Source organism: Rhinatrema bivittatum, chromosome 17 (genome assembly GCF_901001135.1).
Source record: "Rhinatrema bivittatum chromosome 17, aRhiBiv1.1, whole genome shotgun sequence".
NCBI classification, from domain to species: Eukaryota; Metazoa; Chordata; class Amphibia; order Gymnophiona; family Rhinatrematidae; genus Rhinatrema; species Rhinatrema bivittatum.
Window position 1 is genome coordinate 12,451,530 of NC_042631.1, and position 27,596 is coordinate 12,479,125.

General features: G+C 41.3%; 1 protein-coding gene and 1 long non-coding RNA gene across 3 annotated transcripts in view; one reads left to right on the plus strand and one right to left on the minus strand.

Annotated features, from left to right (window-relative positions):
• The window catches only part of LUZP2 (leucine zipper protein 2), a 279,647-nt gene that overhangs the window by 187,717 nt on the left and 64,334 nt on the right, over window positions 1-27,596 (plus strand). For both annotated transcript variants that reach the window (XM_029582400.1, XM_029582402.1), the window contains exons 6-7: window positions 14,119-14,181; window positions 21,756-21,818. In XM_029582400.1, coding sequence (XP_029438260.1) covers window positions 14,119-14,181; window positions 21,756-21,818 — 126 coding nt within the window. The remainder of the gene's footprint in view (window positions 1-14,118; window positions 14,182-21,755; window positions 21,819-27,596) is intronic.
• LOC115079183 overlaps window positions 1-27,596 on the minus strand; it is a 267,455-nt gene that overhangs the window by 19,993 nt on the left and 219,866 nt on the right. The window lies entirely within an intron of this gene.

The window sequence follows — 27,596 nt, forward strand, 5'->3', positions numbered from 1 at the left end:
AGCATCCACAGCTACAGCTGTAGAATAGCACCATTTGCCTTTCTCACGTTTTCATTATCTTCAGTGACTTTTCCCTTCATGTACCTGCTGCAACACCAGAATCTTACCTCTCCTCAGTAACAATAATACCATTTGCCACAAAGACATTTTTAATAGGAGACTTTTTTTTTTAATCACATCCTTGGTCCCTACTGCACTCAATGTCAATAGCAAGAGATAAGTGAATAAAAATATATCAGCTGCTAAATAGGCTTAATTCCTACATCTCGAATGGGGATTGTAATATAGTAGCATCCAAATGACAGGTAGGAGTTGATTCTTGCTGCATACAGAAACCACTGACTGGCTGATAGTGGACAGAACTCCTGGTTGGTATCCTGATGTTCAGAGCCACAGCTCTTTACATTTTCAAAATTCAGACTGTCATATAATAGGCTTCATCAAGCCAAGAAGTTGTAATGTTTGAGCATTGTGATCTGCCACATAATTGCTAAAAAAAAACACCACCACAAAAACCTGTTTGATGAATATATTTGTGTCAGGCAGCAGGTACCAATAAAACACCATGGGACAAACAACAAAGAAGATAAATTTATTTGCAGTGGCAGGAGACTTCTAAGCACCTGAACAAACGGCATCTAAACATCTCCTCGTGGAAATTTGTATTCATTGCTTTTGCCAGTCACTAGCGCACCTGCTGAGACAATGTTCTCAATAATAAATGTCATCAGAACTACGAAAGAAAGTAGATGACAGTGATGACCATGATTGCTACTTCAGTCTACTGAGATAAGAACTGCTCTGAATTGAGAAACACCACTTTATAAAAGCATTTCCTCAAAACTATTTACAGCAAAATAAACTCACTACTGTAACTCAAACAAAGCCTCTCCGGGAGTAACAGTGATCCATCAGGAAGTTACATTCTCATGGCTATCATGTGATTAGTAGGCGAGCTAGCCCCACATCTGAATACAGAAAAGAAATGTCTGAAAATGAGAACTTTGGAGTGGAAGAGTAACCTAGTGGTTAGACCAGCAGGCTGAGAAGCAGGGCAGCCAGAGCTGAAATCCCACTCCTCCCACTGTGTGAACTTGGGCAAGTCAATTCACCCTCCATTGCCTCAGGTACAGAGATTGTTTCCCTCTGGGGAAGGGAAATTACCGCTATGCCTGTAATATAACTTGCCTTCAATAATTAAATCTAAAATCCAAGTCTGTGGGTTTGTAATCCCCCTCCTGTATCCTCACAAGGAAGGGGGCTCTGGTATTAGCTTCTTTCCAGTCTGGGGGTAAGATTACCTTCTAGGCTCATAGGGCTTTTGCATGCTTGGACTTTAACAACCTTCATGCACTGACTTGTGTTCCAACTGAACATTTTACTACAACAAAACCTTTTTGAGTGTGACAATCTGGTAAATAGTACATTTACTTGGTGATGAATCTGTTTCTTCCATTTGCGCATTCACAAGCCACACAAACAGGATCCCCTTGTTTTTCTAGAACATAAGACTTGCCATCCTGCGTCAGACCAAGGATCCATCAGGCCCAGCATCCTGTTTCCAACAGTGACCAATTCAGGTCTCAAGTACCTGGCAGGATCCCAAGGGGTAGACTGATTCCAAGCTCCTTATCCCAAGAATAAGCAGTGGATATCTGCAACCCAACCTTAGTAATAGTTTATGGACTTTTCCTCCAGGAACTTGTTCAATCTGTTTTTAAATTCAGCTACACTAATAGCTTTTACCACATCCTCATTCTCTTATCTTAGGATCTCTGAGAGCTCCTATGCCTCTCGGAAAATCCCTATGCACCTGAAATCCAAGGGTTCTCTGCTCCTCAGCAAGATAGTCTCCTCTCCTGTCTTCTTGTTTTCTGCACCTGCTTGGCACCGACTCCTCGCCTGGCGTGTAATACTTCTTGGCACCGTGCACACCGACAGCCCTACAGTTAGTGTTAAAATTGTTGTGCCTGCTGTCTGAAGAAATCCCACATGCCAACAGGCCTGATGTGAAAAGGCCAGCCAACAGGAAGGACTTCTTCTCTGTCCGTCCGTCCGTCCATCCCCCCACCCCCAACTCACCCTTAAAATTGTGCTAACATCTCCTATGGCAATTACAGAGTCCTCCCTAGGGGACTGCCTTTCAGTCCTCCTCCTCCCAACTTGACGACAATTACATAGTGCTCTCCAGCAGCTGCCCAAGTACCTCCAGACCTCTGAACAACCTCTTCACTGAATATCGCGTGGGTGTGAGGGGACCGCTGCCAGGTCAGTTAGCACAGGGGATTTCCCAGCAGCTAGCATGGAAGTTTTACGTAATTTTCTGTTAACATCTACTTTAGTACCAAGGCCGGACCATTGAGGGAAAGTTTTAGTGCGTGCTCAGTATAATATATTCCATAACAGCTAAGTCCTGTTTTAACGTGCACATGAAAATGTCGCTAAATTGCACACTAAAACATTTTGAGCGTGAGTTATATTGCACTGGCCCCTTTGTGGTACATGTGCCACTTTCTCTTCCTTTATTCCCATACAAACTGAGTTTTATATCTACACTAGTTCTAAGGTAACAATATTATCAGGTGTTGTATTGTGTAAAAATAACCATATTTGAACTGTACATGACGCAGTTCAGTAAACCGATGTGAAGGTACGTCTGATACAACGGTATATAAATGCCAATAAACTAATCTGACTTTCGGATTGTACACAGTGTCAGTACTATGAGGACACCCGGTTACAATGAGATCAGCTTCAGCTTTGAATGGGACTGCTTTTCAGAAACAGAGCTGAAATATCCTTCATCCCGGTGATAGCTGTGTACATTTGGAATGTAATCAAAGCATGAGTTACTTCTGTACTTGTCGCTGGCTTTAGTTTTAACTTGCCGAATGGTTATTTTAAATTGTATTCTCTTTTGTTGTACTTATGATTAGGCAGCCATACTGATCGATTTCAAGGAAGAGGAGATGAGTAAATCCTGTTTTCACCCCATTGCATGTAGGGAGATGTAGTTCTCATTTTCCTATTGGGTTCCCTATGTAAAATAAGTCTACATCTCCTTCCATGTAATGGGATAAAACCAGGACTGGCTCAGTTTGTCAACATAGTTATATGGTCACCCTACTTATACTTAGTAAATAGCATTTACAAAAGAACGTTTCTGCAATGCACATTGCACAGGTATACTGACAAAACTCTCCACAGAAAATCCACTACTAAGGGCCTGATTCAGTGAGCTATTTTCGCAGAGATACAGGATGGGAGAAAAGCCTTTGTGAATCAGGCCCTAAAATTGTTGGTCCTGTATGAAACTGGGATATTTTCCAGCACAATAATGCAGCAGTTTATTATTTATTTAACATTTTTATATACCGAAATTCATGTAGCAATGTTACATATCATTTCGGTTTACATTATAACATTAAACACGCATGAAAGAATGTGATTACATCGAACAGGTAGATGAACTTGGATCAAGAAAACTTGGGAATAAAAATACGATGAATACTAAACGGTAATGAGATTTTAGAACTGAGACCTGGCTAAGTGTCTAGGAGTCACGGAACATGGTGTACATTTGGATAGATTGAGGTGAGATTATTGGTATGGATGAACTCCTAGCCTTAGTAGGCAGTGATAGAAGTCTCTCTCTCTTGGTTATGTTCTTGATGTTAGGGCTTTATAGAGTGCACAAGAACCAATAAAACCTGCCAGTGAAAGAACAACTGAAAGAGCCTTCATTATTTAATAAGGAATAAACTTTCAGCTGCCATTTCAAACAGGAATTACCCATAACAATTATCTATTTCTATATAAAAGGCTTGTATTGGTTGGTCAGTTGGTTGATTACACGCATACAAACGTGTACATGCATGCATAAGTTCATGCTAGCGCACAAGCATGCAGAAGTGTGCACGAACTTACAGAAACATGCAGAGGCTCCCAGATGTGCACACACCAGCTTACACAGGCTCATACAAGCATATGCACAGGCACAAATCCCCACATAGACAGCAGAGGTATCCACACACGCATACACAGGCACACAACCACACGGAAGCTGTAACAGACAAGACGACCAGAGCAACACTGGGCACTTTTTGATATTTTTAAACAAAGGCTCAATCAAGCAATCAAATAAGTAGCCATAGATTGATCCCTCAGCTAGATTTTTTTCTTTTATTTGCATCATGCTTATTCAAAATGTACACTCTTCCTTTTCAAATACATGCACTATTCCCAAAAAAAAGAATTCTCACCTGGAATGTTTAATAGGATCGGAAGAAAGGATTCTATTAAGTGTCTTGCTCTATAATGAAACAATGATTTTGGGAAATGGAAAGCATCACAAATCCATCATAGAGGAAGGCAACAAAAACCAAGCAATGCTCAAGCTTCCCAGTCATGTGCAAAACGAGCTTCGGGACTAATGCTCCACCTTCAAAGAGGCTGATTTTGCTTGTCTAATTTTTCTTAAAATTTTCCCTTGCAGGATTTACTAAGCATTTTTTACCCTGCAGATACAGAATGGTAAAATCATGCCCTTAGACTCTAAGTTCTCAGTGGTCAAGGAAATACCAATAGTACCCGAATGTAATCCACTTTCAAGTGGTTGACTAGTCACAAAAGGTGGAATATACATTAAGTTATATTTTCAATCATATTGTATATGCTTTAATTTGAGACGGTTTATGAACAACACACTAGAGCATAAGGGTCCTGATTAAAAAATGGGGAAAAAATGCCCAAAGTCTTTTAACGTGTCTTCAGTATTCATTGTTGGAACAATACAAACAGACTTATGGTTTGTGTATGAGGTATGCTCAGAATGGACTCTCTCGTGTCATATCATACCATTAATACATTATGAGAAATAGCATTAATACATTATGAGAACGTGAGAACATTGCAAGCAAGGTCAGAGTGACCCTTCTTCCAATTGGCTGTCAGTAGATTATTTCCGTGTAGTTCAGTTCTCTGCTGCAGACGTTCTCCCAATGTATTTTAGAAATCTGTCCTCTGTTAAACAAATATATTGATTCTTGTACATCTGCTAACATAACAAATGATGTCTGGACAGCCTTATGCATGCTAATAATCTCTTATAATGTCATGTCATCATTGATATTTAATTTCACCTTCACCTACATAGGGCTTTCATTTCTGCTAAGATGCTGGGTGTAATACTTTGCCTGGAACTGAAGAAATAGACAATGATCATTCTGAGTATAAAAGAAAATTAATATCATATTTACTAAAAAAAAAAAAAAAATACAAGCTGAGTAGATTAACATACATGAGAGATGGTGAAGTAATATACGATGACTAGATTTTATGTATAATGAGATTTCTGCATAAATAATGATTGCCTTAAAGTTTCAGATTTTAAAGAAAGATTTTAATTTTTAAAATGAATGTAGTTAATATTAATCATGCGATTTGCACAAGGGGTTATATTTATGAAAAATTGTTTTCCAGTTATTTTGAGTAGTTTGTACTTTTAGTTCTCTGTTCGGGCGGCATGGTGTGGACCCACCAAGTTTGCTTTACAAAGGATTTTCTTCCATTTTGTTTCTAAAGGAAGAAACTTCTAGGATCAAGCCCCTAATTCATTCCAAATTGTAATCAATAAAAAAAGAGGAAAAAATTGATCTAAACAGTAGTGCTTGTAGCTTGCAAACCTGTTCAGCTCACTTTATTCAGTATGGTTGCGAAACTTCATATTCCCTGTTCTTTGAGCTGTTTCCACGTAAGGCTTCTTGGACAGAGCATCGTTGAATAAGTGAAAAATAAATACATAGCGATTGCTGTGTTGGGTCAGAGAAAAAAGGTCCATCGTGGCAGGGATCCTATTTCAGACAGTGGCCAATCCAGGCACAGGTTACCCCAGCGGATCGTTAAGAGCAGATCCATTGCTTGTTGCTCACTCCCAGAAATAAGCAGTGGTTTTCCCCAAGACCACCTGCTTGATTGTACACAGAGTGAAAAAAAAAAATAATTTCTCCAATTTCTTTTATACCTGCTACCTTTTTAGTTTCATGAAGTGTTCTCTAGTCCTTGCTTGTTCCACCCTCTATCATTTTTGGCAACTCTTCTCTGTACCTTTTCTAGCTCCACTACATTTTGAGCGCGGATGACTAGACCTGAGCGCAATACTCAAGATATGTTTGCTCCCTAGAGCTGCACAGAGACATTATGATATTCTCAGCCGTATTCTCCATTCCTTTCCAAACAATCCCTAACATTCTGTTTGTTGTTTTAACCACCGTTGTGCACTGAGCTGAGGATTTTAGCGTATTGTCCACCATGATTCCTTTTCCTGGGTGATGACCCCCTAATATGGAAACCCAGCATTGTGGACCCGTTAGGTTTATATTTTTCTCCAAGTGCATCACTTTCCATTTGTCTTAATTAAGGGTTCGATTTTCAAACTGCATTTCACCACGACAGGGCCTAATGGCCACTGACCTGACCAGCCCCCCTCCCTGCCCGCTTCTTTTCGATGGCCTGGCACGTTGCACGTACTGGGGGTTATGCACGTGGCCGGGCCCTTTCAAAAATGCACTTGGCGCGCGCACGCAGGGCACAGCAGGCCATCGAAAATTCAGGCTTAAATTTCTTCTGCTATTTAGATGCCCAATTCTTTGGTCTGGCAAGGTCCTTCTTCGGTTTCTCACAATCTGCATTTTTTTTTTTTTTTTAACTACTTTGAATATTTTTGTGTATTCTGAAAATTTTATCACCTCATTCATTGCTTTCTTTTCCAGGTCATTAATGAATAAGTTACAAAGTATTATGTTTTTAATTATGAAATGTGAGTACAAGAAATGGATGACTTGGCTGTAGCCCAGCTTGAATCGGTTTAGCTTCAAACAGCAACGGTGCTGAGAGAAACACTGTTGGTAGAGATTTTATCCAGTTCTGACCCTGTTCTGATGTTCATTGGAGAAGCATATTGAGTGTTGATCTTCATCTAGGGATGGGTGAACTGATTCAGATGATTTTATTCTGAACTATGTCCAGCCAGGGGCAGAGAAGAAGCAGGATTCTTATAATGAAAATCAAGTGAGCAATAGGTATATTAGTCATTTTGGCTAAAATCTCCCTAATTTCCTGGTTCGGATATTAGAACATAAGAATTGCCATGGTAGTCAGACCAAGAAGGACCATCGAGCACAGCACTCACTCTCCAGGAGTGTCCAGTCCAGGTTTGTTTGTGACCCAGGCAGATTCTATAAACTAGATCTAATTCCTGATACTCATTCCCAGGGAAAGAAATAGGTTTTTTTTAGTCTCCCTGGCTAATAATGTGTTATGAGGTTTCCCTCCAGGAACGTGTCCAAACCTCTTTCAAAGCCTGTGCCTTGTCCACGTCCTCTGGCAACACGTTCCACAGCTTGATAGTGCACGGAGTGGAAAAAGTACTTTCTAGAATTAAAAATCAGTTCACAGGTTCACCTTTACCTTTGAAGCTTTGCACTATCTATGTGTACTTGGAATAGTTTGAATCGGTGAGTATTCACAAATCCAAAACATCCAAATCTGAATCACATTTGAAGGAATTGAAGTTCACTCTGATTGTCCAAATAAATTTGTCAAATATTTGTTAAGCCAAATCTTAATTGAACAGACTAACACTCATTCCTGTATTCCATTATCCACAAATCTATGTTTATAGAATTTGAGGAGACTGTGAAAAATGATGTAATTTTAGGGTAGTTGGTCAACCTTTGACCTAAATCAGAAATGCATGGGTTGCATTTAAAACTGGAATAGCTAGCAAAGGCATAAACTTGGTAAATTGTAATTCCTTACTCCAGAAAGACACTTTCTGTATTTTTATTTTGGGGGGGGGGGGGGGGGGGGTGGGGTTTAACATTTTTTTTGAATAATTTTCCTTTGTGATCATTTATCTTCAGTCCTTAATGGAGAAGGAGGTTTCCGGTGACCGACTGGGAAAATATTCCATAGAGATAATTTTATGTTGGTCTATCGTCGTTCCGAGAGCTCTCAGACAAAAGAAACAGAGACCAGTTCATCATAACAATCAGTACTGTCAGCTCGGCATGAATAGTAAAAGGTTGTGAAAAGACAGCTCAGCGTGAAACTTCTGTAAATGAGAGAGACCTGGCATGTGTTGATATATTCTCGTATTCATCAAGGAAAACAGACCTGAAATGTCTGCAACACCAAAAAAAAAAAAAAAAAGAAATAGATCACACCAGACTCCAGCTTAAAACACCTAGATTGGTATTGATTGCCGGCAATTATTTTCTGAGAAAGATTGTGCACAAATGGAATATGAATCCAAAGAAGAAAGGAGGTTTGGGGAGGTAGCAAGCTCTGAGTTTAATGCACTGAAAGCTCTCGGAGCTGGGTCACAAACTAAACATTTCTGCTTTTCAGTGCTAAATCCACAATGCTATGTACAATATTTGACACAATTACAACACATCAGAGCCCTGTTGAGTTTGTAAGGTAAATATAAACTGACTGCTGGTGGACTGTACAGATATTTTTCATTTTATATTTGAACTGTTATGTTTCTAGAGATATAACCTAGCAGCCTTTATCACCACGCTATTCGTATATAATAAAGAACAAAATGTAATAATGCAAGGTGATACCTCTTTATTGGACTAACATATTTCTTGATTTGTCCAATAAAAAGATATCATCTTATATTATTGTGTTTTGCTTGTTAACCATGATTTCTATGCATTCAGGTGGGCTAACATGGCAACCACACTACTTTTATGCTACAAGCTGAATTGTTCATCTGTCTGACAGCTGTTGGGAGTGTCCACTCTTTAAATGGGGTGATGCACGGTGCAAACAGGAGAAGAACTCAGGCCATACTGATTTCTCTTTCCTCTCTGGGATTCCTGACCCCCAGAGAGCCATTAGGATCGGGAGCCCTGTACAGAGGCAAGGGCAGCCATGAGGGAGGCAGAGACAGAAGCAGGGAGAGCCATTGGACCTGAACAGGAGGGATAGTGATGGCAGACTAACGTCGGCGGTGGGGGTTGGAGAGCAATTCATTGCTGTGAATTTTTTGCTGGTTTCCACTTGTCTATTTGCTAAGCCTTTAATTTGTTAACATCCTTGTATTGTCAGAAATTATAATGAAATTAAATTGTATTTGTTGTTTTTCTTTTTGAAGAAATATTACACAAATATTAATTGGGCTTTAATACTAGAAACAAACCTGATGAATGAAACTGTTCCTGAATTTATATTTTCCAAAGAAGCTGGATGGGTAAATATTTGCTTCTAATGACCAAGGAGGTGTAGACAATAATTATTCTGCATATATTGGGAGCAGGTGCTCAGTACAACTACTGGAGTCTGTTAGAAAGTGGAACGATTAGTTTGTTTTCATTCAGGGAAGCAGAAATAAATGCCAGCCAACTGCAGGTGATATTTGTTGAATGTTGACAAATAAAGATTTTACTAATTGCCAGCGATCAGTCACAGGGCTGCAACAAAACCTTTCAAGAACAACAACAGTGGTATTCTATGGAACTGTCCGTTTACAGAGTGTTGTACATGGTTAGTCTCTTGGTCTCCTAGGGTCTGCACCTGGAAACTGAGGGGCCGAATGCAATATCAAGCGTGAAAAAACGTGCATCCAAACTGGGTGCATGCATCCTCCTCTCCTGGGCACCCAATACAATAGGCAAATGAGCTACCAAGCTAAAAAGGACACACTAGGAATAAATTGGGCATCCCTAGCGCGTCTATGGCATTGGGCGCCCAGAAGAAGTGGCTTGTGCGCGGGTTAGGGAAACAGACACTCGCAAATTGAGCATCCGTTCTCCTAACCTGACCACTGTCAAGATTTTATTTTTCACGCTGCTTCCTGTGGTTCCTCCTACTTATTATTGGGATGATACGAAGTAGGAGGAACCACAGAAAAGCAGTCATTTCTGCTTTTTTTTTTTTTTTTTTTTGAGCCCTTGACGCACATCAAGACTTAACGCCAGCTCTGGGGCTGGGGTTAATTCTTGATGGTAAAAACGTATACATCAGGCGCATAATGATCTTTTGCATCGGGGGCAATAGCCAATAGCCTTATCTACATGTGATGAGTACTATTAGCTACGGGCATGTTAGGATGTGCTTTATGTACATGCTAATCCCCTTTATGCATCGGGTATTAGCCTAGCGTGTCCAATCATGGGCTAACCTCTGCGCTAGCCTGAGCGCACAATATTGCATCGGCCTCAGAGCGTGTGAACATGTCATTTGGCTTAGCCTGGTTTCCATATGCTGGAGGTATGATTAGAACTTGCATCCTACTTGGCTGGCAGGCTGTGCTATAACATCAGAACTGCTTCTTCCATTAGGTGATCACTATTCAGCAATTTTCGGGGTGTTGTAGAGGCTTCTATGCCTAAGCACACAAGGCTCTGCTGGATGACTGGACTGATCGGTGCCTGAATCTCAGGAAGCAGAGAAGCAGCTGCAAGGAGCAGGAGGGGAGGGAGAGAGCCTGGAGCAGTCACAGAACAGAGCAAAGCAAAGAAAGCCACTCTGCTCCCTAATCCAATCCCTCCCTCCCCTCCTGTCCTGCAGAAAGGGATAGGGGCTGAGGCTGGCGTAAACAGGAGTTCGGTTATTGTCTGCATATTTGGATTTATAATTTGTGGTCAACCGCTCTGTATTTCACGAGAGTTTTTATTTTCTGTGTGTAATTGTTCTGTTCTGGCTGTTTTGTTTCCTCTGTCCCTTTTGGAAACCTGCCTCATAAGCGCGAGTCCTTGCTCTCAACCTGCCATACAGGGGCCCAACCAATTAGAGTCGCCTCATGGGACCCCCCGCTCACTCTACCCATGCCAGCCACCAGGAATCTGGCGTTAAACTTCTTCTCCCTTAAAGGCCGCACACGACTGTTAGCATCACCTCCGCGTTTTGACGGTTCGAAAAGCCATGCAAATGGAAACAGAATATAATAATGGACCATGTCCTCCGCAGCCTGTTCCACTTTCAGTGGTGAACATGAGAAACTGCTGTTGGATTATTCTCCAAACTCAGTCCTCGAGGGCCACGATCCAGCCTGGTTTTTCAGGATTTCCACAGCGAACATGCATGAGATCTATCTGCGTGCACTGCCTCCCTTGTATGCAAATAGATTTCATGCATATTTATTGAGGAAATCTCAAAAACCCAAATAGGTTAAAAAAAAAAACAAAAAAAAAAAAAAAAACACCAAGGAGCAAGCAGGGGATCCTTATTCCAGACCAAATGCAACAACAACAAATCTCCAGCCAATACCATTTCCTTCCCCATTCCAAACCTACCTGAATGGGTGAACAGAGGAAAAAGACAGGCCAGGAATGCAAATCCCTGTTATCCTTGGGGAAGGGACCATCACACCACCCCTTTCTCACTGCAGGGGGGCTTCCTCCTGAAAAGTGTGCTTAACCATTAACAGAAGAGGTTTTATTCACTCTTTTTTTTTTTTTTTAATGTTTTTCTTTTCTAACCCCCAATCCAGTTAGGATTTCTATTTATTTATATATTTATTCAAACACAAATATCTGCCCCGCTTTATACAAACCATGTTATTCTAAGGGGGTTTTCTGCCCCTGGAAGCTCCGCACCTGTCCAGGCGGCACCAGTATATTTACTCCACTGATATGATGCAGCAGCCCATGCTTAGCTCGGTGCAGTTTATCTTTTCACTTGCAATTTGCAGACCTTCGGGCCGATGCAGTATCGGCGCGAGTTAAACGGGCGCTCATGACTGAGCTATCCGCTCTCTTAACGCCTGCCAGTGCACCTCTCCCAGGTGCCCAACTTTATATTAAAATTAGGTGCCGTGGTGAGGCGCTAGGGGGAAATTGTGCGTCCCCAGCTGGCTGTCACTCGGGTTAGGAATCAGACACTCAAAACGAGCGTCCATGTTCTCCTGCTACTGACACAATATTATAACCACAACATACACGGCCTGGACTGCGCATATTGTGGATTATGGTGGGCGCCCAGAAATTTTCTTCTCCGCAGACCGTTTTTGTTTTTTTTTTTAAATGATTCTGCTTTCTGTGATCCCTCCCACTTAGTATTGCAACGATACTAGTGGGAGGGATCACAGAAAACAGACATTTTACTACAAGCCCTTGAACGTGGCAGACCGTTACACCAGCCCAGGGGTGGAGTAAAATTTGCTACGTTGCAAGGGCACATGGGAAATTTTTTTGCATCGCGGGAATTAGCTAATAGCCTCATCTGCATGTAGTTTTCAAGTGATGAGCACTATTAGCCATGCGCTCGATTGGACGCGGGTTTTGGTTGCGCTAATACCCATTTTGCATCAGGGGTTATGGACGCATGTCCAATCACATGCTGAGCCGTGCGCTTGCCGCAGCACACGGTATTGCATCGGCCTTCTTATGCAGAAGGGGCAGGCCATTAATTGCGGACATAGGATAGGAATAATGTTAGAAAACAGAATCCAGAATTCATGCATTTGAGAAGAGATAAATGCAAAGAGATAAATGCACTGGGGCGGATTTTCAAAGGGTTACCCCCAAAACCCGCTCGTGCGCGCACCGAGCCCCGGGACGTGTGCAAGTCCCAGGGCTTGAAAAAAATGGGCGGGGACGGGGCGGGACCAAGGCCTCCGGCACGCGCAACCTATGGCTGCCCAGAGGTAGGCGCAACTTCGTCAACAAAGGTCAGGAGGGGGTTTTAGATAGGGCTGGGGGGGCGGGGAAGGGAGGGGAAGTTGGGGGGATAGAAGGAAAGTTTCCTCAGAGGCCGCAGGGAAAGCCATCGGGGCTCCCTTAGGGCTCGGCGTGCGCAAGGTGCCCAAGTGTGCACCCCCCTGCGCGCGCCGACCCCGGATTTTATAACATGTGCGCGGCTACACGCGCATGTTATAAAATTGGGCGTAGATTTAAAAATCTGGCCCACTGTGTCTAGAAACCCCTAGGACTCCTTGGAAAGTTAATTGAAAAAGACCCCCCTGATAGAACTGAACTTATCCGCCCAACTGCTAGAGATAAACAAGGCAGAGGCTTTGTATTCAGGACACTAGCAAGGCTACGTAGAAGTCTCTTTGTGGCCTACTTGACCCACTAAATCCGATCACCAAGAAGCAGTGGCGTGGCAAAAATGTTCAGAAGTCCCGCGTTAGAAAAAAAACGAGCATCGCTAGACCGGTGAATCGGTCTTCAATGTTCAATTGTGTAGTTCTGAATTTTTATGTCTTGTTACCCTAAGCTTCCCCCTATAGACACAGAATGGGAAAAATAAAGCTTTAATAAATCATGGCCTAAATATAATGTCAGGCAAAAAGGCTCTTTAAGTTTTGTCTGTCACCTAATAATGGGGTTTTGTTTATGAAGCTTTATGTGTGCCTTGCGTTCAAACAGAAATAAACTGCACAGTGGATGAGTGCCTTAAGGGAGAAAGCAGGAAAACACCGAACTTACTGTTCACTCTTAGCCAGCTGTGGGAAGACTGTAAAATCTAAGGCTGAGGCTGGGCGCCACCGAAAAGGAGATTAAAGGAACGTGCACCATAATTAGAGCCAAGGAATATTGCCAGCAGATTACAATATCTTCTTCTCAAAGGCTGAAGGTTTATCTTTCTTATTTCATTAGCAAGAACAAAATTACATTCTAAGCACCTGCATTTGGAAACAGAATTATTCTCCCCAGCAGTCTTATTCAGCAGGATAAAACCTGCTTTCTTTTTTTTTTTTAATTTTCCTCTGCTTCAAATTAAATTATTTAAGAAAGGAGAGAAAAATAATCTTTGTATATTGAACGCAGAGCTGAAGAGCAAGATTTTGACTCTCGTTATTTCAAGTCAAAATAAATCCAGTTCAGCTTAATTGATCATGGAGTTTGAAAGCTTAGCGTGTGTTGTGTGTGTGTCGTGTTTCTAAGCGTAAATATTTTAGTGCGCAATCCACGGAATCTTTGAATCTTCAGATAGTAAGAAGGGGACATATGCTTATTGGCTTGGGTTTCATGATGGTGAATCAACCAGCATCTTGAAAAACATGTCAGCGTGCAAAATAAATGCATTTAGCACACTTAAATATTTAAAAGATGCCTTAATATTTTAACATGACTCAGATATACAGCCGTGTTCTTTCCTCAGAACAAAAGCCTGAAGAACAAGCTGCTGTCAGGAAACAAGCTTTGTGGCATTCATGCAGAAGAGGTGAGTGGTCCTCATGTTTTTCTAATTCTAGGTGAACAAGAAATTCCGTGTCTGGCTTTAGCCAGGCCTATTTACTAAACCACAGTAAAATCATGAGTTAACACCCCCTTTCCCCCCCAAAAGCATTCCCTGTGACATCCAATACACCCTCCCTTTCCCCCAGAATCCTGCACAGCCCCAAGTCTGGCCCTCACCTCATGTTCTCCAATCTCTTCCTCCCTCCCACCCCACCCCCTCCCTACAGCTTCAGGCAGCCCTCAATCACCCCCTCCTGTTCCCTCCTGCCTACCCCATCGAAGTTCAGTGAGGAAAGCAGGAGACATCCCTACTCCCTCCTACCTCTCTAGATCTCAAGCATTCAGTGGGATCCGTGCATTTTGCGCGCCCTTTTTCTCCCATAAGTGCATGAACGATGTTTTATCGAATGCTAAGGCCTGCATTAGCACTAACACAGTTTAGTAAATAGGCCTAAAGGTTAGAAAAGAGAATCTGAAATAAAAGTATAATGGTAGAATATTGTACCAATGCTGTTATTCATATATACTCTTACAGACAATGGGGTGTATAATAAGCATGAACACACATATTCCATATTTTAAAAAACGTGAAAGTATGATTGCACATATATGCACGGAAAAAAGGGCAGGTCCAGCTCTGTTTTGAGTTGGGACCCACAGTTATGCACATAGGTTGCTATTTTAAAAGAGACCTACGTGCATACATTTGGCAACTTTCATGCGCACCTGCTAATTATATTGCATAAGTGACAATTTTGTTTTGTTTTAGGCTTTTTTTTTTTTTTTTTTACACAAACTGAAAATAGCCAAACATTTTCAGGTATTTTCAGGAAAGGCCATTTTCAGTTCATTTCATTTGGAATGCACAAAAAATGTCCTCATTCTTCCCGTTTTAACCATTTTGGATAAAATGAATGCATGTCACTAGTAAAATACCAGCCAGCGAGAATGATGCAACACATGAGCTAAAGCAATTGGAGGAGATGATTGGTGAGAAGAGTGAATGAGAATGGCGCAACACCGGAGGAAGAAAGCAATGTACGACAGGCCAGGAAAAAAGAGTGAAGAAAAAAAGGCAGGAGAGAGACAGGAGATGGAGAAGTTAGTGGTTGAGCTCCTGGACTAGGTGGACATGGATATATGTGCTGGGTTCCAGGAGAGGGAATGATTGTGTAAGATAAATCTGATACCCAAAGGGAAAAAAGTAATGAAGTAAGATCAACAAGGCCATAATCTCCATAAAAGGACCCTCTATTGACATTGAGGCCAATGCAATACCGTGTGCTCAGTCCAGCGCACTGGTTAACCCGTGGTTGGACGCACATCCACAGTCCCTTATGCTATAAGGGGATTAGCCATCCAAAACGCGCATCCAACCACGGGTTAACCAGTGCGCTGGGCTGAGCACACAGTATCGCATCGGCCTCAATGTCAATAGATGCGCGTCCATGGTCCCTTATGCTATAAGGGGATTAGCCATCCAAAATGCGCGTCCAACCCCCCTGCGAAGCTAATAGCCTCATCACATGTAAATTCATGTTTATGAGGCTATTAGCTATTCTCCCCCAATGTAAAAAAAAAAAAAAAAATGTGCGCCCGACGCACACATTTTTATTCTCAGAAATGAATGCCTGCCTGGAGCAGGCATTAATTTTTGAGCAGGCCAAAAATTAAGTCCTCTTTTGAGCAGCCACGATATTAATATCATGGTGATATTAAGTCAGAGGAACAAAAATGAGGAGAATGTTTAAAAAAAACAAAAAAACTGTGTCGGCAGTCAGGTTAGGAAAAGGGGTGCACAATTAATTGATGCTCTAAAATTGAGCGTCTGTTTTTATAACCAGCTGACATCTACCTCTCCTGGGCACCCATTGTCTAGAAGGCACTAGGGGCGCACAATTTCCCCTGGTGCCTCCTTTTTACCATGACAGCCGATTTAAATATTAAATCAGGGGCCCCAGACAGGTCGATCGGTGCGCGTTAGGAGAGCGGGTGCTCAATCACGAGTGCCTGTTTTCCCCCTTGCCGATATAGCATCAGCCTAATTGTGCAGTGAAACTCATTATTCAGAGAATTCTAACAACATGGACTAGAGGTCAGATGAAAAGGAGAAAGAGATCAACGCCTCCTTGAAAAAGAGATATAGAGGAAAAAAATAAATCTTTGCATGCAGGAGTGTCACTGGTAGATGGGTGCTTCAAAGGACTGAGGATGTCAGAAATAACGAGACAAATTCTAAACCTCAAGCTGAAACATGCTGCACTAACAGAAGAAGATCTTAAATTCATATACTATAAAAGTAAGCTGAAAATAGCAGCAGAGGCAGAAAAGTTGTGGAGATGAGGAAAGTAAAAATGAGACATTTAAATGAGGGACAAGAAAACTGAGAGGTGACACCCAAAGCTATTCCACTGGGAATGGAGAAAGCTAAAACAGCACCAGAAATGTATGTAAGGATTCCATAGAGTACGACGGAGAAGGAGAATGACTTACCCCAGCATACAAAAGGAGCACGGAAAAGACAAACATCAAAACTACGGCATGGCACGAAGTTAACAGCAAAAGAGCTGGAAAAAAAGGTTTAAAAAGGAAACTGGAAGACCAATGATGCCCTGCCTAATAACGACAAGCTGTTCCGTGCAATAGAGGCAGACAGAGAACACACAATCACGTGGATGTTAATAACATCAGGACAAGAGAACAAAAGGGCAGCAAAGAAGGAGCATACCAAAATGAAGACCAGCTGATGCTGAATAGAGTTGCAAGAAAGGCCAAACCCCAAGCATAGCATGGATCAACTGTAAAAACACATTGATAAGTCTCTCATTTTCTCACATAATAAATTGCCTTGAAATGTTACGGTGTGAACCCTGAATTGATAGAGTACATTAAGCTGAACATGAAAACGTGGCAGACTATGCTCTCTCTCTCAATTATGAAGATGAACAGTTTGTCATTCCTAACATCCAGATCCAGTGAGGAATATTTCAGGGAGCGCAAGGTTCATCCCTGTCATGGCATGTACAGAAACTAACCCATTTGTTACCTGCCAAGTTCGTTGGATAGTGCGGGATAAACATTTTTAAGAATAAATAAAGAGAGAAATCCAAACTATAAACCCGCTTGGAGACAGTAACCCATGAGATCCGTTTGAGTGAGTAGGATCGTATATATCCAGCATACCCTGGTTTAAGAATGAAATTAATCCCTATCATGGCATGCACTGAACAAACTCATTTGGAGACGGTGATTTGAAATGTCCTCATTCACTCTCTCTCAAAAATTGCAAATCGGAATCTAGTCTTAAAAAGGTGAAAATTAGTAATGGCTGATATGCTGGATAAAAGGGATTTTGCATGACGTTTAATGTTCACTTTTTATTTATTTAAAATACTTGATATTCTGCTGATCCTCCAATCTCAGCAGATTGAAGATTAGATGTATCTTTGGACATGGTATCAGTCAAAAAAAAATATTTCTCTTCATGCTGAAGATAAGACTGATTAGAAATAACTTCTCCTCTCACTGGTAGCTTCTTATTATCTGTATTGGGCCAAGGAGCTGCCCACTGCAGAAGGTGACAAAACTGAACAATTTTGCTGATTCTTTGGAGAATCAGCAGGAAGCTCTGAAGAACGCAGCCAAGAAGGACAAGGCAGCTTTCGATGTACGTGACTCCCCAAGGATTCAGCCTCATCATTAGTCAGATTGAAAGAAAGCAACAGTCCATCAATTCAGACTACTCACACTTGGGTAATTATTTGTGCCTAGTGATCTGTAGGAAGGTAAAAAATATATATATATATATAGTGAAATTGGAAAAAAAAATGAACAGCGAGAGAGAGTGCTAGGATTAAGCCCTGCTTATCTGCCTTGCAGCTCTGTGTTCTTGTATAGATCACAATATCAAAGCACCATGACATTGTCTTTGGATTAACACAACACGCTACTGTATAAAAGAGCCTTACCACACCATCAAGCACACATTCCCTGTCATATAGTAAATGCATTTACCTTCTTAGAGAACTAATACAAAAATTATTGTGTAGTTAACATCCTATGAACATCTTTACTTTTTTGGGTAGGGAAAAAAATTTGGTATCCAAAAAAAACACAAGTGACTGAAGATCTGTGGGGTAATATTGTAACACAAGCCTTAATACTATCAAACCTAGATTACTGCAATGCATTACATCGGACTACCTTTATCCTCACTACACCCACTCCAGCTTATTCAAAATGCCACTGCCAGATTAATATTCAATCTACCAAAAAAAAGAACACATTACTCCCATATTGCAACACTTACACTGGCTTCCCATAACTCATCGCATAAAATACAAAATCTTGACCACTATTCATAATTTGCTTTACAACCCCAATTCTGTATGGATCTGTTCTATGTTACCATATATACAAACCAACAAGACAACTACGATCAACAGACAAATGCTTATTGGAAATTCCGTCAGTCAGGACAACCAGTTTAGCACTGACAAGGAAAAGAGCTTTCTCAGTCATTGGCCCGACTTTGTGGAACTCCATACCAGACTTTATCCGGATGACATCCAACCGAAATGACTTTAAAAAGATGCTCAAAACCTTTTTATTTAACGATGCCTACAAATACAGTATTTGAACCTAACTTAACATCGTTTTGAACCTAACCTAACACTTCTTTGACACCGCTACTCTTAACAAGTATTATTTTGTTTTATTATGTATGTAAATCCCTTTTGTTTCTATTATGTATGTAAGTCTGTAAACCGCCTAGACGGACACGTAAGTGCCCTTATGTGCGGTATATAAAAAACTTTTAAATATATAAATATTTTTAATTTATTTACTTAAGTACCAAACAGTAATTGGCATTTTGATGACGGTGGACCTGAATGGGCTGAATTTTTCCCAGCTATAACTAAGGGCATTTTTCTGAGAGATTTTTTGGTTAGGTTTTTTTTTTTTTTTTTTTGAAAGAACCATTTATTTTACATGTATGGAACCGCACATGGTTTCACTGCTTAGCATTAAAATCATGAAAATGGTAACAAAATCAATCATGCCATAAAAAAAAAAAATAAGGAAAACATAAGTTCACACTGATATAACCAGACGTTTGAGTAAGATGCCAAAATGCATTTCAGAATTAAGTTCTTTTTTTCTGTGATAATTTCTGCTACGTTACCGTATGTTGTATTATATTTCTTAAATACACACAATCAGAAACAACAGGAAGGTTGGCGGGGACAAGGCTTAGACTACATCCTCTCCTGAATCACTCCCAGTGAAGCAGTGAAAGATCAGAAGTGATGAGTAGTCTCTTGTTGTGTTCCAAAAACACGGAGTCTCATTTTAGGAATGTTACATGGGGATTTCCTCCATGTTGCATTTCATTGTACAATCATTTACTGAATAAATAAGCATCCTGGCTTCAGTGTTTGACTTTGGATAAAGGTATAGAACATCTCCACGTCATAGAGGTAACGCAATGGGAAAGATCTATTCCACGGAGTTCACAAAATTTCCAGTGGTATTCTTTATATTGAACACAAGCGATGTCCATCAATAAAACATTTATTTTGTTTTTTTTTTTTTTGTTTTTGTTCGGTTATTTTATTGGGGTTTTTTTCAGTTTGGTTCATTTCCCAAACTAACCCCCTCTTTCCCCCCCCCCACCCCAAAAAAAATATAACAGGCCTCCTGGAGGCCTTCAGATAACCTTTCCAACCCCAAGAAAGCCTTGAGGCGTGGGCCTACCTAGCTGGACCAAATAAAGGTCAAACATGGGGGTCTCCCCAGGCTGTTACCACTCCCCCATTGAGCCATTTGCTGGGGACACGAACCTGCTCCTTGGCCTCTATACACCCTCTTCCATGAGGGTAAGGGCAGGATCGATGTGGGGCCAACATTTACAGCCATAAGTTGTTGCTTTATAAAAGACATAGGTGTGCACGTTTGGTAACTCACTCGTGTACATTTACAGGTGCTAATTATCTTGCACAATTGATATCAAACGTGTTTATTGTATAGAGTTGCCTGGGTTTTACTCGTGTAACTACACTTTACCAGAGTTTTGCCTTGTTATTATTTAACTGATTGATGTTGTTGTTTTAGTTCTCATACCTTTCCTTCGCTAAGCCCCTTCCCTGTTCAATGTAATTTCCTCCCTGTTACAATGTAAACAGATATGATGTCGCCACGAATATCGGTATGAAAATTTATAAATAAATAAGTGGGCTTTTGAAAATTGCTATACTATATGTCATTGAATTGTCAATAGGTTTTACATGTGTGAGTGCACTTTGTGTGTGTAAATGGCTTTTAAAATTGCTATGATTGTATGTTAATTTTACACATGTAACTCCTTTGAAACCTCCATAAAATATACATGCGTATATTTTACAATTGGTAGGAAAAGTACACGCATTTAATACATTGAAATACTTGCTTTCAATGCATTGTGTGTGTTCATGCATAAAAATACATATATATATATGTTGGGGTAATGTATAAAAGTGTAGTAATGGTTTCAAAAGCATTAACATGCCTTAAAAGCACTATTTTATGCATGTTAACAACACCTTTAACATGTGTTAATTTGATCATGAACACTTTTATGCAAAACTCTATGCTAATCAAGCAGCAAAATGCAAAACTATGTAAAATAGCTATTAGCACATAGAAATTTAAAGCACATTCAAATGTACAAAAGGGGATGCCCATTGGCTCAGGTAGCAACTGCTGTGCACTGCCAGGTGGATGGCTCCCGAATCAATCCCTGCTCCCTGGGTCAGCTGCAGATGATGCAGAGGCAGCGTTCATTATAGGGGGGGAGGGGGGAGTCATGGTCGTTTCCTAAGGGTGACACCTAGTGGATGGATTCAGGGCCCATGATTGAATGGTTCTGGAAGAAATCCTAGTGCATTACCCCCAAGCCAGAGTAAAGAAAAAAAATGTATAAAAATGAACATAAACCCAATTAATGCAAAAAAACAACTGCTACACATTGGAGAGATGCATTTAAGTTCTGGCGATAACAGCCATGTTAATGCGCTTATATTAGTGCTAGTAAATGAATGCAAAACTGGTTTGTATGATATTAATATTGACCGTTAGTGCAAGCTAATTAAATGTGTTTACAGCCACTGTTAAACTGTAGTACATTGTCCTCGTTGGGAGAAAGTTTGCATTGGCTAGGGCTCAGCATCTAAATTTAGGGACCCAAAGAGTGGGTGACACCGGGGGCAGAGTTTGTGTGCTACTTGCCTAGAGCTGATTTCCAGCACAGCTAACGTAGGAGCCTAAATCTAGTCCGATGAATTGCCACCCTAAATTTAGGGACGTCACACTTTGATGCCAAAATGTAGTCGTTTTCAACCGAAAATCAGTATGACTTTAGGAACCTAAAATCAAGGCACCTTAGGCAGGCGCTGAGCATTTGCTTTTGGAAAATTGACCCCCAGCGCATTCAGACCTCTTTGTTTCACTGATTATTGTAATCACGCTGCGGGCTGCGCTGCACAGGTGCACTGATCCCCTAATTCCTTTCTCTTGCAGTCCAAAAAGATTCAAGGACAGCTGAAGGAGCTGCGCTACGGGAAAAAGGATTTGCTTTTCAAGGTGAGCCGATGTGGACGGCTGGCGGAGATGCCATCCACTTACAGTACCAGCTATCCTGTGAGATGTTTACTTCCTTTATTACCTCAGCTCTGAGTCACTCCTTCCAGTAACTGCCGGCATCACAGCGAGGGCTCAAAACGTTTGACAGGTGGACATGATTTCCTGTAACATATTTTCTACATTACCTCTACTATATCGACTTTAAAATCAAAACAGCATTAAAAAAAAACCGGCATAGGCAAGAGTATTTGCATGTGCTTTTCAAGGTTCTACTATCTTTTTTCCAGTAATTTAAATTGAATGGGAAAGCATTAAGCTTATGCATAGTTCAGTTTGCTAGTAACGTGCAGCTGTGCTTTATCAGCTTTGCCAATAAAGCCGACCCGGAACCCATCGCGGAATTCTCTCCTCTGGTAACGGAGTATCTACAAGCGCCGCGCCATCGTTTTAAACAGGAAATTCACAGCAACACCTGCTTTGTTTCATGTTTCTTTGTTTCACGTTTCTGCTTTGTTTCATGTTTCTAACCGCCCCACCAGAACCTCCCTTGCAGGCACCCTTCACACCCCATCCCTCAAAACTGCATATCTTACCCTCACTAGAGAAAGAGCCTTCTCCATTGCTGGCCTTGGAACTCCCTTCCCACTGATCTCCGTCTAGAACCATCCTTACGCAACTTTAAAAAAGGCATCAAGACATGGCTTTTCAAACAGGCCTACCCAGGCCTACCCAGGATAGCGTAAAAATATATATCTACCCAGACACTAACCAAACCTAGACAAGGCCCACCCTGCCTCGCAGAACTCGCCTTACAATATATTTATGTCTATAGCCAGCCCAGTTACTTTATGTACTCTCCCAATATAGTAAGTTTCAATAGCTATTTTGGTTCCTCTCCACTTTCTCCTCTTTACTTCGTTTCAGTATTCTACTCTTAGTCTCTCTCGTTCCCAGCCCTTCTTTTCTCCCCTTTTTCTTGCCTGCTCCCCTCGCCCCACCCCCCCCGTTAAATGTAATTTTCCTTTCTTTGAGTTAACTGTAAACCAGCGTGATGTGTTCTACGAATGTCGGCATATTAAAAGTTCATAAATAAATAAATGTCATTTCCCATCTGAGATCATACGGGGCAAAACGAAATGTCACTGTTCCTGCAAATGTATTTTTATTTTATTTTCATTTTTTTTGACAGTAGCAGCCACCCTTGGGGGTCCTCTCTCACTGCACAAATCACAATTGTAATACACACAACAAAGGCCACCTGCCCACTAAGAACCCTTTGGGTTCCCACAATTCCCAGAAGCCCCTACATCGCTGCTGCATCAGCGGGAACCTGAGGCGTAAGGCACATATGCACTTCCTTATAGTGGCACCTCCATCCCACAAACAGTGCCCGTCTCAGGGCTGCCCGGTGCCACTTTGAAATAGAGAAACAGCAGGGAAGGAGCTTCTGGTGATCACTCGTACCCCGTGAAGGTGCTTACGATTGCAGATAAGTCAGTGGGGGTCTGGGACGGAAGGAGGCATACGGGAAAAGGCCCGGCGGGATTGATTTTTAGAAATGGGGGAGGGGGCCAGGGTTGGCTGCTGCTGCCTTTCATGTATTTAACATGAAACAAAGAGAAGATGTTAAAGAATGGAATGAAAACTCCCAAAAAAAACAAAGTGAAATAAAAATGAAATTGAAAAAAAAAAAAAAAACCCACTGCACACCCTAAATATTATTGATATTAAATCTGTTTTCTGATAAAGGTCACCTTACAGAGCGATACTCTCAACATTTCCAGCCAGATCTAAGAGACCCGATGCAGGAAGCTGAGCGCTTGCAAGTCAGTCACAGAGGTCCAATAGAAAAGTTTTAACTGCAGCTTGTCCGTTGACCCTTATTTCTACAATCAGATTCAGGAAAGCAAACTTATTTGGAAAGTAAAGAGAAACTTCTTGCCGTATCTGCATCCTGATGCAATTGTCTTCCACGAGTTCATGTGAATCAGTTATTTACTCTTTCGGATAATAGAAGGACTATGGGTCACTCCATGAAGTTAGCATGGGGCACATTTAAAACTAATCAGAGAAAGCTCTTTTTCACTCAACGCACAATTAAGCTCTGGAATTTGTTGCCAGAGGATGTGGTTAGTGCAGTTAGTGTAGCGGTGTTTAAAAAAGGATTGGATAAGTTCTTGGAGGAGAAGTCCATTACCTGCTATTAATTAAATTGACTTAGAAAATAGCCACTGGTATTGCTAGCAACGGTAACATGGAATAGACTTAGTGTTTGGGTACTTGCCAGGATTCTTATGACCTGGATTGGCCACTGTTGGAAACAGGATGCTGGGCTTGATGGACCCAGTATGGCATGTTCTTATGTTAAACCTATTTTCTTCTCATTCTGAGATTCCATATCTTGAATTTCAGGCTTGGTGGAAGGTAAATGCTTTTCCTGTAGCAGTGACAATGATAAAATCTCTCATAACATAGCAAGAATTGCCGAACCGAGTCTGTCCAGACCAGCATCCTGCCTCTAATAGCAATACATGGCAGGTGCTTAAAGGAAGTATATAAGAAACAGGGCACGGCCAAAGTTGTCCATTCACAATCAGAGCTATTATTATTATTATTGTTATTAGCAGTTATGGTTTAGGGACTCATTTATCTTTCCTTTTTCAATGCTCTAGAATTGTTTGAGGATTTTCAGGAGATATACAATTTTGTGTTTGTAAATTATTAATGATCAGAAGCCTGACTCAGCCAATCAGACTGCACCCTAATCAGCTGAATCTCAATACAGTTTTGATATGCAACAAGTTTCATGGGAATATAATGATATGAGAGAGAGAGCGTCCCTATCCTATTCTGTTTCTGGGTTGTGCATGCACCACCTGCCTAGGGGCAGCCAGATCTACAATATTTGACTGTCATAAAAGGTTTGTAACCCCAGCAGAGTGCACATTAAATAAAAGAGGTGTGATGCCGGGTTTTTGTGGTCCTGGCATCAGCTCTATGGCTTTAAAAAACACAGTGGTTAAATGGATTGCAGATTGGCCCTAGTTTAGAGGCTTACGGGTAATATCTTCTACTGCTGGACAAGGAAAATATATAAATCAACCTTTACCCCTCTCTGACCATCAGAATACTATCTCCATGCACAAAAATCTTTTCTTTCTCCATTCACTACCAGATCCAAGACTTGGTGGTTTTTTAATCAGTCTCACACAATGACCTGTGTTTTAAAATGATCAAAAATATTTTCTGGCGTATCAGAACCAAAATCACAAAAGGATGAGTCACAGGATTCCAGAGCAGAGATAACAGCAGCAAGAAAATTTACACACACACACTCTACTTCCTCTTCCTTTTGCAGTAAATTAAGATCAGTATTTTTTCTCTAAAAGCCCATCAGTACCCTCACATTCTCTCTCTTGCTATGAATAATAATATTGTCAATGCTTTCCCCTCCAAGGTGCACCGTAAGCTAATAATGGAAAGCAATTTATTTATCATTATTCTTTACCATTGTAGTTTGGGGAGCATGAACCTTTCAGCCCGGGTGCCAGACCATCCATTCTGTCCCTATGCCATCAGTGATGTATTCTTTGGTGTTGCAGAACAGGATGGCACATTTCTCCCTATCCCTTTTTAAGTAAGGGCATGTAGAGCTGACCTCTGGGGGTGTATGCCCTGTGTACATAGAAGCCTGAGCTCGGAGTACAAATGATTGTTGTTCTTCTGCAGTGGAAATCGGAGAGAGAGGCTGGAAGTGTTGGCCGGCTGGTCCTTCCAGTGCAGCACGGCCATCTGTTACCATGGCCACTGAAGCACTCCCATACATTTGCCAAGTGGCACCTGGGAGGAAGCATGGACACTAACTACATTATGGGAAATCCTTCGTCCTTCACTGGAAAATTCTTCCACTGAAAAATCCAACGATTCTTGGGTGAATACCCGTTTTGTTCATTAGAACAGTGTGGCACTGAACTAAGGAAGTAATATTCCGTACCTTTTGGCTTCCTTGTTTTTCAAATGCTCAAGTGGTCATACTAACACAGTATATGACTAGACAAATTGACTCACTTAGTCTGCCCAATAATTCTGGTCCCTGCTAAGGATGCATGCCACCAGTCAGCTGTACAGCCTTCACTACTTGCAGGATATTGTTCCTTTTCCAAATCACATGAGGGTAATTTTCAAGTTTCTCTCAGATCTTGCATTTCCACAGGTACTTTGTGCCCATGTTACTGCGAGCTAACCTTTCAAAGGCAAACCCTCCATGGATCTTCCCTTTTGAAATGCACTTGGTGCACGCAATGCAGGTCCCCAAGCACTTTGCACCTGCATGGAAGCATGCACGAAGATCTGAAAATGAGATCTCTCCACATTCGTTTACTCCTCTGCCTTAGCTCTGCTCCTTTTCTGATGGGGACATAAAAATGTCCCCATCAGACATGCGCAGGAGGAGAGGAGAAGTTTGAGAGATGAAATTCATCTATATATATACACAGTATGAGAATAATGCTACACAATTCGGATCCATGCGATCGATTATTCAAAGGGTGTTTCTGGCCAATTTCTGGAATTAGCCAAGATTTGAATATTTCTTCCCGCTCCCCTGCTAAATTTTCTCTGTGCAGCTTGCTGCCTACACAGAATTATCAGGACGAAAAGAGACTGTGCGCTGTGCTCCTGGAATGTGTGTTTGATTTGGGCAGTGGTGATATTTAGCACTGCCTGGACAGATACCCCCTCCTAAAGGTACCCAGATATCTTTATCCGAGCAAGTTTCATTTAATATCCCATTAAAGTTATCCAGGTATCCAGTTATCCTGCTCACCAGCTTACTCAACATGCCTCAGTTTTCAAAAATACACCTTTTCTTTTCTCCGAATTAACTTGTTGACTTTGTACCAGCTAAGCCCTAATAAAGGAACAGATGTCCTATACCAAGCACCTTTCTCGTAGACACAAAATGGAAGGCAGCTAGATGACTTTTATTGGCATAAGTGGTGCATTAAATTTCAATTAAGCTTTCTGAGGGCAATTTTCTAAGTCATTTAGCGGTGCAAATTGACCTCCCTGAAATTTGTCCTCCTCGCTCCAGCTGAAAGTGCACCATGGGCCTCCATAGCGTGCTCACATTTTAGCCAGGCTGAAAAGAGGGCATTCCTTGGGGGGGGCGCCTTAGGATGCAGGAGGAAAAACGGCGCATGCAGAGGGATTCCAAAAAGCATGTACACAATTTTATCCCCGACCTTCAGCCGGTAAAATGAGGTGGAGCCCGTGCTGCTACTTTTAGCACACGCACGCACTTTTTGCATCAACTGATTTCCAAAGAGAAATTACCTGGGTGGCTTCTCTTGGAAAATTTGCTAGACAGCGCGTGTGATAAAAAGCCCTGAGTATTTTGCAATGGTGTGGGCTGCTCAGAATTAGCCCTTCAACCTGTAAATCACTGCATTGAAAGTCTGTGAAAGAGCACATGAACATCATTTTCTAAAACACGAGTAGAAGATAACCATATCATTTTTTTTTTAATTATCCTTAAAAATGAGATAAAATTATAGGCATTATAGTAATCAGTAAACAAAAACATAACAAAATATAAGGTGATACCTTTTTATTGGACTAACAATACAAGCTGGGGGTGTCAAGGGAAAAAAAGAACAAAAACGTTTGCTTTGCTTTGGAATGTTTTGTTTTCGGCCTGATTCTGGCGGGACGGGAAGCGGGGCGGCTTGGATTTCCATTTTGTTAGTTCTGGGAAATAGCGAATGCTGTTTCCTGAAA